This window comes from Nomascus leucogenys, chromosome 5 (assembly GCF_006542625.1).
Source record: "Nomascus leucogenys isolate Asia chromosome 5, Asia_NLE_v1, whole genome shotgun sequence".
NCBI classification, from domain to species: domain Eukaryota; kingdom Metazoa; phylum Chordata; class Mammalia; order Primates; family Hylobatidae; genus Nomascus; species Nomascus leucogenys.
This window is the reverse complement of record NC_044385.1, coordinates 41,145,571-41,161,001: the sequence shown is the minus strand read 5'-3', so window position 1 is coordinate 41,161,001 and position 15,431 is coordinate 41,145,571. Positions and strand designations below refer to the sequence as shown.

At 41.2% G+C, this 15,431-nt stretch overlaps 1 protein-coding gene across 1 annotated transcript in view; it reads left to right on the top strand.

Annotated features, from left to right (window-relative positions):
* TM2D1 (TM2 domain containing 1) overlaps positions 1 to 15,431 on the top strand; it is a 44,185-nt gene that overhangs the window by 9,242 nt on the left and 19,512 nt on the right. The window contains exons 3-4 of the mRNA XM_003265159.3: positions 6,970 to 7,078; positions 14,618 to 14,709. Coding sequence (XP_003265207.1) covers positions 6,970 to 7,078; positions 14,618 to 14,709 — 201 coding nt within the window. The remainder of the gene's footprint in view (positions 1 to 6,969; positions 7,079 to 14,617; positions 14,710 to 15,431) is intronic.

Below are 15,431 nucleotides of genomic sequence, written 5' to 3'. Positions count from 1 at the left end.
TTAGAGACAGAGTCTCACTATGTTGCCCAGGCTTGTCTTAAATTCCTGGGATCGGCTGGGTGCGGTGGCTCACGCCTGTAATCCCAGCACTTTGGGAGGCCGAGGCCGGCGGATCACGAGGTCAGGAGATCGAGACCATCCTGGCTAACACGGTGAAACCCCATCTCTACTAAAAATACAGAACAATTAGCTGGGCATGGTGGTGGGCACCCGTAGTCCCAGCTACTCAGGAGGCTGAGGCAGGAGAATGGCGTGAACCTGGGAGGTGGAGCTTGCAGTGAGCCGAGATCGCGCCACTGCACTCCAGCCTGGGCGACAGAGCCAGACTCCGTCTCAAAAAAACAAACAAACAAAAAAACCTCCTGGGCTCAAGCCCCTAAACACTTTTTGAATACCTTTTCTAACCAAGCACCATGCTTTACACAACATATGCTTTTTCTTTTCTTTTTTTTCATCTTTCTTTTTTTTTTTTTTTTTGAGACAGTCTTGCTCTGTCACCCAGGCTTTAGTTCAGTGGCGCCATCTTGGCTCACTGCAACCACTCCCTCTCGGGTTTAAGCAATTCTTGTGCCTCAGCCTCTCCAGTAGCTAGGACTATGGATGCAGGTCACCATGCCTGGCTAATTTGTGTATTTTTAGTAGAGACGGGGTTTTACCATGTTGGTCAGGCTGGTCTCAAATTCCTGGACTCAAGTGATTCAAAGTGCTGGGATTAGAGACGTGAGCCACTGTGCCCAGCCTGTATGCTTTTTAAATGTATATAACAGGAGTATAAAAGATATGTCCCATGTCACAGATTGGAAACATGATTCAGAGAGGTTTTATTTTTCTTGAAGGAACATGCTAGTTAAGTGACAGTTAGGACTTAAATCCAAATCTGTCTAGTTCTAAAGTCCTGCTCTTTGGAGTTCTCAATCTTTTCAAATAAATCATTCTGAGTTTCTCTCATTATTTTCTCATGTCTTCTGTCTATTTATTTGGAGCAACAGTTCATCCTGTTTTCACTCAAGTATATAATTTTCGTCCCTTGAAATAAGTAGCTCAAATGTATGTCAAAATTCTTGAATCATTGCAATGTGGTTTTCCCGTCACGATCGTACCTCTTTCCACTATGGTGTCTTTCCTAGTATCTAATCCTGGAGTGTTAGGCTTTTTTCTCTCTTTCATCTTTTTTATATTGTATACAAAGCAGCTATTAGAAATGATTAAATATTGAAAAGTAAAACTCTCAAAATATGGGATTTTGGACAATTGGTACTATCTAGTTGAAAAATAGATACTGTTGGCTGGGCATGGTGGCTCACATCTTTGGGAGGCCGAAATGGGTGGATTGCTTGAGCCCAGGAGTTTGAGACCAGCTTGGGCAATGTGGTGAAAACTTGTCTCTACAAAAAATACAAAAATTAGCCAGACTTGGTGGCACACACCTATAGTCCCACCTACTTGGGAGACTGAGGCGGGAGGGTCTCTTAAGCCCAGGAGGTCGAGGCTGCAGTGAGCCGTAATTGTGCCATTGCACTCTAGCCTGGGTGACAACAAGACCCTGCCACAAAAATAAAGCAAAAGAAAGGGCTCTTTAGTTTTTTTTTTTGGACAGAGTCTTGCTATGTCACCCAGGCTGGAGTGCAGTGGCACGACCTCAGCTCACTGAAACCTCCGCCTCCCGGGTTCAAGCAATTTTCCTGCCTCAGCCTCTTGACTAGCTGGGATTACTGGCACATGCCAGCATGCCCGGCTGATTTTTCTGTTTTCAGTAGAGATGGTGTTTCACCACGTTGGCCAGGCTAGTCTCGAACTCCTGACCTGGTTATCCACCCACCTTGGCCTCCCAAAGTGCTGGGATTACAGGTGTGAGCCACTGCGCCCATCCAGGGCTCTTTAGTTTTTAATATTTTTTACAAGGCATTTTCAACTCACCTAGAAATATTTGGTTTTTAAAAGTTTTGTACAGAAACCTGTCACCTCAAAAAAACAGTACGTTTCTATTAGGCAAGGTATATTGGAAAATAACCCCAGCTGGTATCATAATAAGTATTTTGTATTGCAACTGTCTCTAAGACCTGATTTTAGATAATCTGCAGGAAGATCTCACAAGGCTGTATGACAAGAAAGTGACAGCTTCAGACTAAGCAAGTGCAAGGTAATAAATACTTTTAGAGAAAAATGATCTACAATCTAGTAATACTGTGCTTTCTGGCACACAATCTACTTACTGGCTTGAGGATATGAAAAGATTTAAAGCTGCTTTTTGAGAAAAAAAACCTGTGTTTATAGATATTCTTGCAGACCCCTCCTTTTTTTTATTATTTTTATTTTTATTTTGATACGGGGGATCTCGTCCTCTTTCCCAGGCTGGAGTGTAGTGGCATGATTGTGGCTTACTGCAAACTCCGTCTCCCAGGCTGAAGCAATTCTCCTGCCTCAGCCTCCTGAGTAGCTGGGACCACGGGCACATGTCACCACGCCTGGCTAATTTTTTGTATTTTTGGTAGAGATGGGTTTCACCATGTTGGCCAGACTGGTCTTGAACTCCTGGCTGCAAGCAATTCGCCTGCCTTGGCCTCCCAAAATGCTGGGATTATAGGCATGAGCCACTGCACCTGGCCTAGATTCTCAGCTTTTTTTTTTTTTTTTTTTGAGATGGAGTCTCATTCTGTCTCCCTGGGTGGAGTGCAGTGGCGCAATCTCAGCTCACTACAACCTCTGCCTCCTGGGTTCAAGCAATCCTCCTACCTCAGCCTCCCAAGTAGCTGGAATTTCAGGTGTGTGCCACCACACCCCACTGATTTTTGTCTTTTTAGTAGAGACAGGGTTTCGCCATGTTGGTCAGGTGACCTGACCTCAAGTGATCCACCTGCCTTGGCCTCCCAAAGTGCTGGGATTACAGGCATGAGCCACTGCGCCCAGCTGATTCTCAGCTTTTAAATGTGCACTCTTTCCTAAAATTGATGTAAAATTGTGGAATTTTAGAGAGTAGTTCTTTCATATCTGTTCTCCAGTGGATCATGATGGCTGTCAAATTGCTGTGGTTTTTACAGTCCACTTTGAAGAGTGCTATAACATTTTAATTTTAATGATAATATTAAATATACTGGAGGCTGGGTACGGTGGTTCACACCTGTAATCCCAGCACTTTGGGAGACTGAGGCAGGCGAATTACTTGAGGCCGGGAGTTCGAGACCAGCCTAGCCAACATGGTGAAACCCCATCTCTACTAAAAATACAAAAATTAGTTGGGCATGGTAGCAGGTGCCTATAATCCCAGCTACTGGAGAGGCTGAGACATGAGAATTGGTTGAACCCAGGAGGCGGAGGTTACAGTGAGCTGAGATTGCACCAGTGCACTCCAGCCTGTTCAATAGAGTGAGACTCGGTTTCAATAAATAAATAAACTGGAAGTGACATTTTTTCCAACCATTTAAATTCATGATGAAAAATTTTAGGTGTCTGTTTAAATGTATGAGGGCATATATAGTGTATAAAAATTTAGTTTATAGCAGTTGTATGTGCAGAATTTTTTTGAAGATGACTAATCTATAGCAGGGTTTCTCAACCTCAGTGCTATTGATTTTTTGGACTGGGTAATTCATTGTTGTAGGGAGGCTATCTTGTGCACTGTAGGATGTTTATGAGTATCCCTGGTCTCTACTCATTATATGCCCCTAGCAGCTCCCCAGTGACAACCAAAAATGTTTCCAGACCTTGCCAAATGTCCTCTGGGGAGCAAAAATGCCCCCAGTTAAGAATTACTGATTTTACTGATTTAGGGCTAGTTACATCACGGTGGCTCACACCTGTAATCCCAGTACTTTGAGTGGCTGAGGCAGGAGGATCTCCTTAGGCCAGGAGTTCCAGCCTGGCCAACATCAAAACCTCATCTCTTAAAAAAAAAAAAAAAAAAAAGAATTAGTGATCTAAAACCATGTTGATCTCCTTTCAGTGACATAGAATTTATATCAACATTTCAGACATGTGCTAACCTCAACTTTCAGTTGTCTACTATATAACTAATCAAAAGCATGATCTAAGATGGAAGATTTTCAAGAGATATAATCTAAGGGATGTGACATTAATTCATTCGCAAAAGTCAATAAATTTTTTCCCTGTGCCAAGGCAGGTAGGCAAATAGCTACATACCAATTGTCTTTTAAGTTCTGCCACATCTCTTTGTATTTTCTTTGTGTGTGGTTTTTTTTTTTTTTTTTTTTTGAGATGGTCTCACTCTGTTGCCCAGGCTGGAGTGCAGTGTCATGATCACAGCTCACTGCAGCCTCGACCTCCCAGCCTCAGCCTCCTGACGACAGGCGAGCACCACCATGCCTGACCAATTATTTTATTTTATTTTTTGTAGAGATGGGGTCTCTCCATGTTGCCCAGGCTGGTCTCAGACTACTGGGCTCAAGCAGTCCTCCCAACTCTGTATCCCAAAGTGCTGGGATTACAGGCGTGAGCCACTGCTCTGTCCACATCTCTTTGTACATTTTTTTCTTTTTTTTGAGGTGGAGTTTCACTCTTTCACCCAGGCTGGAATGCAATGGTGCGACCTTGGCTCACTGCAACCTCTGCCTTACAAGCAATTTTTTTGCCTCAGCCTCCCGAGTAGCTGGGATTACAGGCGCCTGCCACCACGCCTGGCTAATTTTTTGTATTTTTAGTAGAGACGGGGTTTCACCATGTCGGTCAGGCTGGTCTCGAACTCCTGACCTCGTGATCCACCTGCCTCAGCCTCCAAAAGTGCTGGTATTAGAGGGGTGAACCACAACGCCAGGCCCTATAAATCTTAACATTATGTCCTTCCTTATATCTAGAGTCAGTGTAGGAAATGGCTGTGTGGAAAACCTCTGTTGTTTTCTGAAAGTTCTGTTATATTCCGTGTTTCTTGTATTGGGAACCAAGCCAAATTCCTGCAATAGTTTAAAGGTGAATTGGTATGCTTTCTTTGAGTTATATCACCACAGCGGTGTAAAACCTTTTGCCTTAACTACCAAGAATCTCTGAGCCAAATTTGTGACTTAATTATAGTGTCTTCCCTTTGCCTGGTTTTCTACTATCCTACTATGATTATTTCCTTACTCTCCCTCTCCCCTTCATTTTTTTTTTTTTTTTGACACAGAGTGTCACTCTGTCACCCAGGCTGGAGTACAGTGGCACTATCTCGGTTCACTGCACCCTCCACCTCCCAGGTTCAAGTGATTTTCCTGCCCCAGCCTGTCATGTAGCTGGGATTACAGGTGCCTGCCACCATGCCTGGCTAATTTTTTGTATTTTTAGTAGAGATGGTTTTTCGCCATGTTGCCCAGGCTGGTCTCACACTCCAAACCTCAAGTGATCCATCCGCCTCGGCCTCTCAAAGTGCTGGGATCACAGGCTTGAGCCACCACGCCTGACCACCCTTAGTTTTATTTAAATGGTTCTCAGTTTTATTGAATCTGTGCGTTTTATTATAAACACCACCTTGTTTTAGAAATTCCCATGCATTAAATAAATACAATTTATGGGGTAATGTAGTTAGAACTATCAGTAACCTGACAAATAGGTGTAGAAGTCATTATAGGGTTTTTTTTTTTTAAACCATCATTTTCTCAGTGTACTATTCTAGCCTAAAAGAGGACAGTGATTTGTTGGAAATCTTAGGATAATTATAAAAGATAGAAAATACTATCTTTCTTTCCTAATCAAATTCTAGCTTCTCTATGTTTTTACTTTGATTATTATACACAGTTTTATTTTAAAAAATCTGTAATTCTTGATGCTAAACGTAGAGGTAAGCTTTTTCTGAAACTAATCTAAAAGTATTAGTACTTTTCAGTCTTAAAAGGTTGATTTATTGAATACCTACTATATACTGTGCCTTCTGCCAGGTACTTTTATATATTTAATTCTTACAATGGTACTGTGAGGTGGGTAGTCGTATATGTGTGTGTGTGTGTGTGTGTTGTGTGTTGTTTATATATGTTTTTTTTTTTTTTTTGGGGACAGGGTCTTGCTCTGTCATCCAGGCTGGAGGGCAGTGGCACAATCATGGCTCCCTGCTATGTCTGCCTCTCAGGCCCAAGTGATCCTCTCACCTCAGCCTCCCAAGTATCTGGGACCACAGGCACAAGCCACCATGCCTGGCAAATTTTTGTGTGTTTTTTTAGAGATGGGGTGTTGCCATGTTGCCCATGCTGGTCTTGAACTCCTAATCGGCCCACCTCAGCCTCCCAAAGTGCTGGGATTACAGGCATGAGCCACTGCACTCGGCCCTTTGGTACTATTTTTACCTATAAAGAATTGAAGGTTCTGAAAGGAGCAATGTCCAAATAGGTTGTTCTCATTCCAGAGGTCTTGTTCTTTACACTATGAGGTTATAAAGCTGTTAAGGCAGTGCTTGCCTGGGTCTATAAGTGTTACTTCCTCTTATTATGTCATCTGGGTTATGAGGAAGGATCAAGATTGCTTAAATTCTGAAATAATCCATATCAAATCCCAGAGGGAATTAAGAAACAAATACATTTAGAATCAATGAAAATAATTTATGGCAGCAGTTATCTATAATAGTTGATATATGCTAAAAATACAAACTCAGATTATGTTAAAATAATTTAATAGATAAATTGCCCAACGAATTACCAACAAAAATTTGAGAGGTATTCTTAATTCTGGAGATGAAGTAAAGGGCAGTAATATTGTGCAATTCTTCCCTTGGTACCTTTATCAGAGGCAGGAGATTGAATTATAGATTGGCTATGCATCTAATCCAGTGTGGCAACTCTTATATTTTTGTGTTAAGAGACTACTCTACAATTTTATATTTATCTTGCATGTAAGTACATATGTAATGTCACTTTTCCCACCTAAAATTTAAGACTTGTGTCATGTTTTATTGGGAGGTAGTTTGTTACAACATATTTGCTAGTCTTAGAACAATTACATACTGTTTCCCCAGAAAAAAAAAAATAACAGTTTCTTGACTTTTTCTGCCTTCAGTTTCCTGTTTTCCAGCACCCAACATAACTTGTAAGGATTCCAGTGGCAATGAAACGCATTTTACTGGGAACGAAGTTGGTTTTTTCAAGCCCATATCTTGCCGAAATGTGTAAGTACATTACTGAAACTTAAATTTTCAATTACTTGCCTATATTATGTCTTGATTGCATGAAGAGATGAGATAATTTATGGGGACTGTCTTGAAAATGTATCTTTTATCTTTTTGCTTATGTCAGAAAACCTTTATTTTAAGTGTTTGTTTTTTGGTTTTTGAGGTAAGGTCTTGCTTAGTCACCCAGGCTGGAGTGCAGTGGTATGATCACGGCTCACTTCAGCCTCGACCTCCCAGGCTCAAGCAATCCTCCCACCTCAGTCCCGTAAGTAGCTAGACTACAGGTTTGTGCCACCATGCCTGGCTAATTTTTAGTTTTTTTGTAGAGATGAGGTCTCCCTATGTTTCCCAGGGCTGGTCTCGAACTCCTGGCCTGACATGATTCTCCTGCCTCGGCCTTTCAAAGTGCTAGGATTTACAGGCATGAGCCACCACACCCAGCCAAATGTGTATTTTTTTTATAAATGCAATTCACCAATCAAGTAGAGCTGAGTAGTCCAGTATGTGGGACAAATAAAGACTGTAAATGGTCTCATGCCATGTTAATTCAGGTCAGTTAGTTTATGCCACTAATTGAGTTATGAAAAAATTGTCTTCAAAATATGGGAGATTTCTAGAGTACAAATAGCAATTGTGTACCTGTTGTATCAGAAAAATGCTAAGTTTTTGCACATAAAGGGCATCTTAAACTTGGTTTTATTCTTTGTAATAAATATGGATGATGAATGGTAATGTTAAACAGAATTCAAAAGTTATCAGTTTGGCTAGCTGGACACAGTATTATACACCTATAGTCCTAGCTACTCAGGAGGCCGAGGCCAGAGGAGCCCGGAAGTTCACGTTCAGCCTGGGCAGCAGAGTGAGACACTGTCTTTTATAAAAACAACAGCAAAAATGATCAGTTTGGGATAGTAAGACAAATGGCTTTCTTCTGTTAGGAATTCCTCTATTTAAAGGACTTTTAGGCCTAGGGTGGTGGCTTACACTTGTAATCCCAGCACTTTGGGAGGCCAATTCCAGGAGAATCACTTGAGGCCAGGAGTTGGGGACCAACCTGGGCAAAGTAGGGAGACCCTGTCTCTACAAAAAATACAAAAAGTAGCCCAGTGAGGTGATGCTTGCCTGTGGTCCTAGCCACTGGGAGGCTGGGGTGGGAGAATTACTTGGGCCCAGGAGTTTGAGGTTGTAGTGAGCTATGATCGCAGTAACAGAGTGAGACCCTGTCTCTAAAAAACTTAAAATTAAAAATTTTTTAAAAAGGACTTTTAAGTTTGATTTCTCTTTCTGTTAAAGCTTATTATTCATTCTTATATTCCTGCTTTGTACTAAAACATGATTCAGTGTTATCTGTTTTTAATTGTTGGCATTATATTTTCAACCTAAAACTGTATATTGTTACATTCTATTTGATGGCACTTAGTTTTGGTTGTTTCAAGAAATAAGCCACTGTACAGATGAAATGAACCTTAAAAAGGAAAAAGACAAAAAAAGAAATAAACCACCATTAGACTATTGCTACAAGTTGTTAGAATTCTTAGCAAGAACTCTTAGCATTCTTTCTTTCCTTTTGACCCTACCTCATTGAGTTAATGAGGGGCTTTTGATTCTATCTTGCTGTATAATCCTAAACCTACCACTGATCTTCTTGGGTTCCAAGATTTCACATTAGTCAAGTAAAAATTATTAAAAAGGAATAGTTTCCAATGTACTTAGATATGGTTTCATTTTTTTTTTCTGTTACAGAGGTAAGTTTAAAAAATAGGGTTTAGTTAATATCTAAATTTATAGATATTTCTACCTCAAACATTCTAAACAACTAATGTATTAAATGCTGGTCCAAGATATAGGTTATAGTAAGAAAATCATCTGTTGAAAACAGCTAACCACTCAGGCTGGAACTTACAGGTTTATATTATTGGTAATGCTAATACCAGAATGGTCTGTTACTTAATTTCCAAGTTAATGCTGATTTTTCTTTCGGTGTCTCAAAATGGATTAGGCTGCATACAACTGAGCTACACTAATCATACTCATAAGCATTTTTTATTATTTTTTCTTGAGACAGAGTCTTCCTCTGTAGCCCAGGCTGGAGTGCAGCGTCACAATCATGTCTCATTGCAGCCTCAACCTTCCAGGTTCAAGCCATCCTCTCATCCCAGCCTCCCAAGTAGCTGGGACTACAGGTGCATGCCCCAAAGCTCAGCTAATTTTTGTATTTTTTAGTAGAGATGGGATTTCACCATGTTGCCCAGGCTGGTCTCGAACTTCTGGGCTCAAGCGATCAGCCTGCCTTGGGCTCTCAAGGTGCTGGGATCACAGGCATGAACCACCGTGCCTGGCCCTTATAAGGTATTGATATCAATTATGATAAGAAATATAACCATCAGGGAAACCAGATATTCCAAGGCTACTGGCCAGCTTATTCCCTTCTTACAATAAAGTTTACTATTTCTTTTTCTTTAAGACAGAGTTTTGCCATTGTTGCCCAGGCTGGAGTGCAATGGTGTGATCTTGGCTCACTGCAACCTCCGCCTCCCGGGTTCAAGCGATTCACCTGCCTCAGCCTCCCAAGTAGCTGGGATTACAGGCATGGGCCACCACGCCTGGCTAATTTTGTATTTTTAGTAGAGACGGGGTTTCTCCATGTTTGTCAGGCTGGTCTCGAACTCCTGACCTCAGGTGATCCACCAGCTTCGGCCTCCCAAAGTGCTGGGATTACAGGTGTGAGCCACCGCGCCTGGTCTAAGTTAATAATTTCAAGACAGAATTTGTGGCTTGGCGTGGTGGCTCACGCCTGTAATCCCAGCACTTTGGGAGGCCAAGGCAGGCGGATTGCTTGAGCTCAGGAGTTTGAGACCAGCTGGGCAACATGGCGAAACCCCATCTCTACCAAAAAATACAAAAGTTAGCTGGTGGTGCATGTCTGTAGTCTCAGCTACTTGAGAGGCTGAGGTGGGATGATGGTTTGAGCCTGAGAGGCAGAGGTTGCAGTGAGTTGAAATCATGGCTACTGCATTGGTGACAGAACCAGATCCAGTCTCAAACAAATAAAAGAAAAAGAATGAGCATTGCTCAACAGAACAATGAGAGTTAGACTGATGGGTAATTTTGATGGTGAGAGTGGCAAAGCTAAGATAACCTGATAAATAATTTTGCTTTATTGGGATATTAGGTATGTGCCTACCAAAAGGCTGCTGTGCAGCTACTGAATAAAGACTCAGCGATACATTCTTATTCATTAGGTGTCCCTTTTCCAGTTTCTTATTTTCTTTGTACTCCTGTTAGCATATTGTTTTTCAAACTATATGTAATAGTTTAATACTTGATTAAAATTTCATCTTAGTATTACAAACATTCTATAATGTATTCTCCAGAAACTGAAGTCTGGTAACCATGCCTGATTGATGACCAAGCCACCCACCTATTTACACTGGCCATCTATGTTAGTATTACGTCATAGCTTCATTTGGGTTAACTTGGAGGTCTGGGTGGTGGTGGTGAGGCCATAGTTGTTCCATGCAGTCATGAATGGGCCTTGCTCCTTTCGTCTTGTGGCTGTGCTTTCTGTAGTCCTTAGAGTCCTTTCCACTAAGCCAGCAGATGGGAAAGAGGAGAGGGAAAACTTTGTAGGAGTATTTTATGGGCCAGACTTGGAAATGGCATACACTTCCATCCTCCTTCCACTGGCCAAAACTCAATTATGGCTGTATTTAACTGCAAGGTGAACTAGCAAATGTAGGTTAGCTGTATATTCATAAGAAAAAGAGAAATGAGCCGGGCGCAGTGGCTCATGCCTGTAGTCCCAGCACTTTGGGAGGCTGAGGCAGGCAGATCGCTTGAGGTCAGGAGTTCAAGATCAGCCTGGCCAATATGGTAAAACACCGTTTCTACTAAAAATACAAAAATTAGCTGGGCATGGTGGTGCGTGCCTGTAATCCCAGCTACTCAGGAGGCTGAGGCATGAGAATCGCTTGAACCTGGAAGGTGGAGGTTGCAGTGAGCCAGGATGAAGATTGCACCACTGTACTCCAGCCTGGGCAACAGAGAAAGAGAAATGGCTCGGTGAATAACTAATCTCTGCTATACCACCAGTTTTCAGATTATTCTTTAGGGTGATTTACTTACATAGATAATTGCTTTTCTGATTTCGTTTCCCTTCCCAGCCAAGCTTTTTGAAAGTTGTTTTGATAATACTTATCTATTACAAGATTTTCTGTCTAATGCAGTATGGCTTTTGGCCATGCTGAGATTCAACAGCAATCTTTGTCAATATATCAAAGGAATGTTTATAGTCCATATCTTAATCTTTCTACAGCATTTGGCTATTCCCTTCTTTCTCTCTCCTTCTCTCTCTCTTTTTAATATAGAGACAGGGTGTCACTATGTTGACCAGGCTTTGCTGTCTCAAATTCATGGGCTCAAGTGATCCTCCCACCTCAACCTCCTAAAGTGCCGGGATTACAGGTGTGAGCCACTGTGCCTGCTGTTTCTTTTCTTAAAATACTTTCTTGGCTTTCTTAAAATACTTTATTGGCTAGACCCAGTGGCTCAGCCTGTAATGCCAACACTTTGGGGACCAAGGTGGGTGGATCACCTGAGGCCAGGAGTTTGAGACCAGCTTGGCCAACAAGGTGAAACCCCATCTCTACTAAAAATACAAAAATTAGCCAGGAGTGATGGTGGGCGCCTGTAATCCTAGCTACTCAGGAGGCTGAGGCAGGAGAATCGCTTGAACCCGGGAGGTGGAGGTTGCAGTAAGCTGAGATTATGCCATTGCACTCCAGCCTGGGTGACGAGTGAAACTCCATCTCAAAAAAAAAAAAAAAATACATACATATATATATATATATATATATATATATGTAAAGATTGGCCAGGTGCAGTGGCTCATGCCTGTAATCCCAACACTTTGGGAGGCCAAGGCCCGCAGATCACTTGAGGTCAGGAATTTGAGACCAGCCTGGTCAACATGGTGAAATTTTGTCTCTACTAACAAAAATTAGCTGGGCGTGGTGGTGCACGCCTGTAATCCCAGCTACTTGGGAGGCTGAAGCAGGAGAATCGCTTGAACCTGGAAGGTGGAGGTTGCAATAAGCTGAGATCGTGCCATTGCACTCCATCCTGGGCAACAGAGTGAGACTCTGTCTCCAAAAAAAAAAAAAAAATTATGTGAAACATATATATACGTATATATAATATATACTAGTATATTATATATTATATATAGTAATATGTCATATAATATATAACACTACCATCTTATATTAAATATATAATATAATATTTAATATAAAATATATTACCATCTTCATATATAATATATAAAATATAATTGTATATATTTTAGATCATATATAATATATATAAATATGGTAATATTCATTAGGCACAACAGTGGGAGAGCTGGGCACAGTGACATGTGCCTGTAGTCACATGCCACTGTGTCCAGCTCTCCCTTTGTTTTTTTTCTTTTTTTCTTTTTTCTTTTTTTTGGAGACAGTCTTGCTCTGTCACCCAGGCAGGAGTGCAGTGGTGTGATTTTGGCTCACTGCAACCTCCATTTCCCAGGTTCAAGCGATTCTCATGCCTCAGCCTCCCAAGTAGCTGGGACTACAGGCATGCACCACTACTTTGTATTTTTAGTAGAGATGGGGTTTTACCATGTTGGCCAGGCTGGTCTCAAACTCCTGGCCTCAGGTGATCCAACCGCCTCAGCCTCCCAAAGTGCTGGGATTACAGGCGTGAGCTACCACACCTGGCCCCATTGTTTCTTAAGCTCTCTAATATCTAAAATATATTACCATCTTTATATATGTTACATATATATATATGGCCTAAAATTGAATTGAATTGAATATCAATATATTAACTATCTTTATTATATATGTAAGGTCTAAAATTGAATTGGACCAGGCATGGTGGCTCATGCCTGTAATCCTAGCACTTTGGGAGGCCGAAGCAGGTGGGTCACTTGAGGCCAGGAATGAGACCAGCCTGGCCAACATGGTGAAACCCCATTTCTGCTAAACATACAAAAATTAGCCAGCTGTGATGGTGCCTGCCTGTACTCCCAGGTACTCAGGGGGCTGAGGTGGAAGAATCACTTGAACCTTGGAGGCAGAGGTTGCAGTGAGCCGAGATCACGCCACTGCACTCCAGCCTGGGCAACACAGTGAGATTCCATCTCAAAAAAAAAAAAAAAGAAAGAAAATTGAATTGAATATCAATATATTACCATCTTTATATATATTATATATATAAGGTCTAAAATTGCATTTGTTTCTTTTTCTTCAAATCCTTTCCTCCTTCGTCTCATTGAATGGCACCAGTTCTACCCAGTTTCTTAAGCAGAAACTTTGGATTCATTACTTATTTTTTATTATTTTTTTGAGACAGAGTCTCACTCTGTTGCCCAGGCTGGAGTGCAGTGGTGCAATCTTGGCTTACTGCAACCTCTGCCTCCTGGGTTCAAGCGATTCTCCTGCCTCAGCCTCCCGAGTAGCTGGGATTACAGGTGCCTGCCACCATGTCCAGCTAATTTTTGTATTTTTAGTAGAGACTGTTTCACTCTGTTGGCCAGGCTGTTCTCAAACTCCTGACCTCAGGTGATCCACCTGCCTCGGCCTCCCAAAGTGCTGGGATTATAGGCGTGTGCCATCGCACCCATCTTGGAGTCATTCTTGACTTCTCCTTTTCCCTCATTTCCCACATGTGCCTGTCTGCTTCTGCCTTGTTAGTATTTCCCAATTTTGTTCACTTCTTTCTCCCACTGTTACTGCCCATTAGATTTCAGCGTTAGTTTTTGCATTGCCTTCTAAATTATTTTTCTGCTTCTAGTTTGGTGCCCTATTCCATTGTAAATGGGGGGCCACTGCCCTCAGCATAAAGTTTGACATCCTTATAACGTTAGACACATAAACAGCATCTCTGGGCCACTTACTACTTTTTCTAACTCCCTACAAATATGCAATGCAGTGCAATACACACACACACACACACACACACACACACACACAAAAGAGGATTACGAGCAGGGATCTTATATGATGAAATTTGACTTCAAAATGATAGTTCTGGCTGTCTCTTTTGCCTGTGACACTCTTTCCTCAAAGCATGGCATGGCCATCTCACTCACTTCCCTCAGGTCTCTGTTCAAATATCACCTTCTCAATGAGGCCTACTCTTACCACTCCATTTAAATGGCTCCTGGCATTCTACACAGCCTGCTCTACTTTTTTTTTTTTTTTTGTTAACATTTATGACTTTCTAACATAGTATATAATTTACTTTTTAAATATATTTGTGTTTATTGCTTGTTACCACTAGCCTGTAAGCTCCACAGGGATAGGGATCTTTGTTGCTTTTATTCATTAATATATTCCAATAGCCTAGAATAGTGCGTGACACACAGTAGGCATCCAAAAAACATTAATGGAGTGAATGAATGAACCAATTAACAAATAAGTAGTAGTTAATAATTTTTTTTCTAAAATGTTCACATTGGAAATATGATACTCAGATCTTAATTTTTTGCAGAAATGGCTATTCCTACAAAGTGGCAGTCGCATTGTCTCTTTTTCTTGGATGGTTGGGAGCAGACCGATTTTACCTTGGATACCCTGCCTTGGGTGCGTATGTTTCATTATTAAAAAATCCTTATGAAACCTACATTTTAGTTCGTTGTAGGTGTTCTTATAGATTAAATCTCTGTGTATTTATTATAAGTTCTATATAATTGGAGTTCAGTAGTTAACATTCTTCTGTGAGTATAGAGCTATCAATTAGCCCAACAGTTCAGCTTAGGTAAGAAATACTGACTTTTCCTATGTTTTCACCTTTATGAAAACACACACAAGATAGTGGAGGCATTTACTTAAGATAGTAGACTGGAACTGTCACTGCTAGTGCTGGGCACACACTGGATGTTTAGTAAATGTTTTATGAATAAATGTACATCCTCTACCACTCCAAAAAATATTTCCTTCTGCCCAACTCTCTTTCACCATTGCCCTGGGATTAGAAACTATGCACTTCTTTCAGAACAAGTTGGGGTTGGAACTTTGGTGACCAGTTTGAGCTGGGGTGGGAGCCTGACTTCTATCACCCTTAGCTCCCCTTTCTATATCTTCCTTCCGGCTGTAATCACATTTACCATAGTTACTAATGCTTATGAAAACTATTTACATTTTACAATAGCTTTTGTTTAAACAGTACTTTCACATGCCTGCCCTTATTGAAGCCTTACAACCCTCTGAGTTTATCATCCTCTTTAAATCCTCTTTAACAGGTAAGGAAACTGTCACCAGAGAGGTTAAGGGATTTACTGAGTCTAGAGGCTTTCCTTTATTCT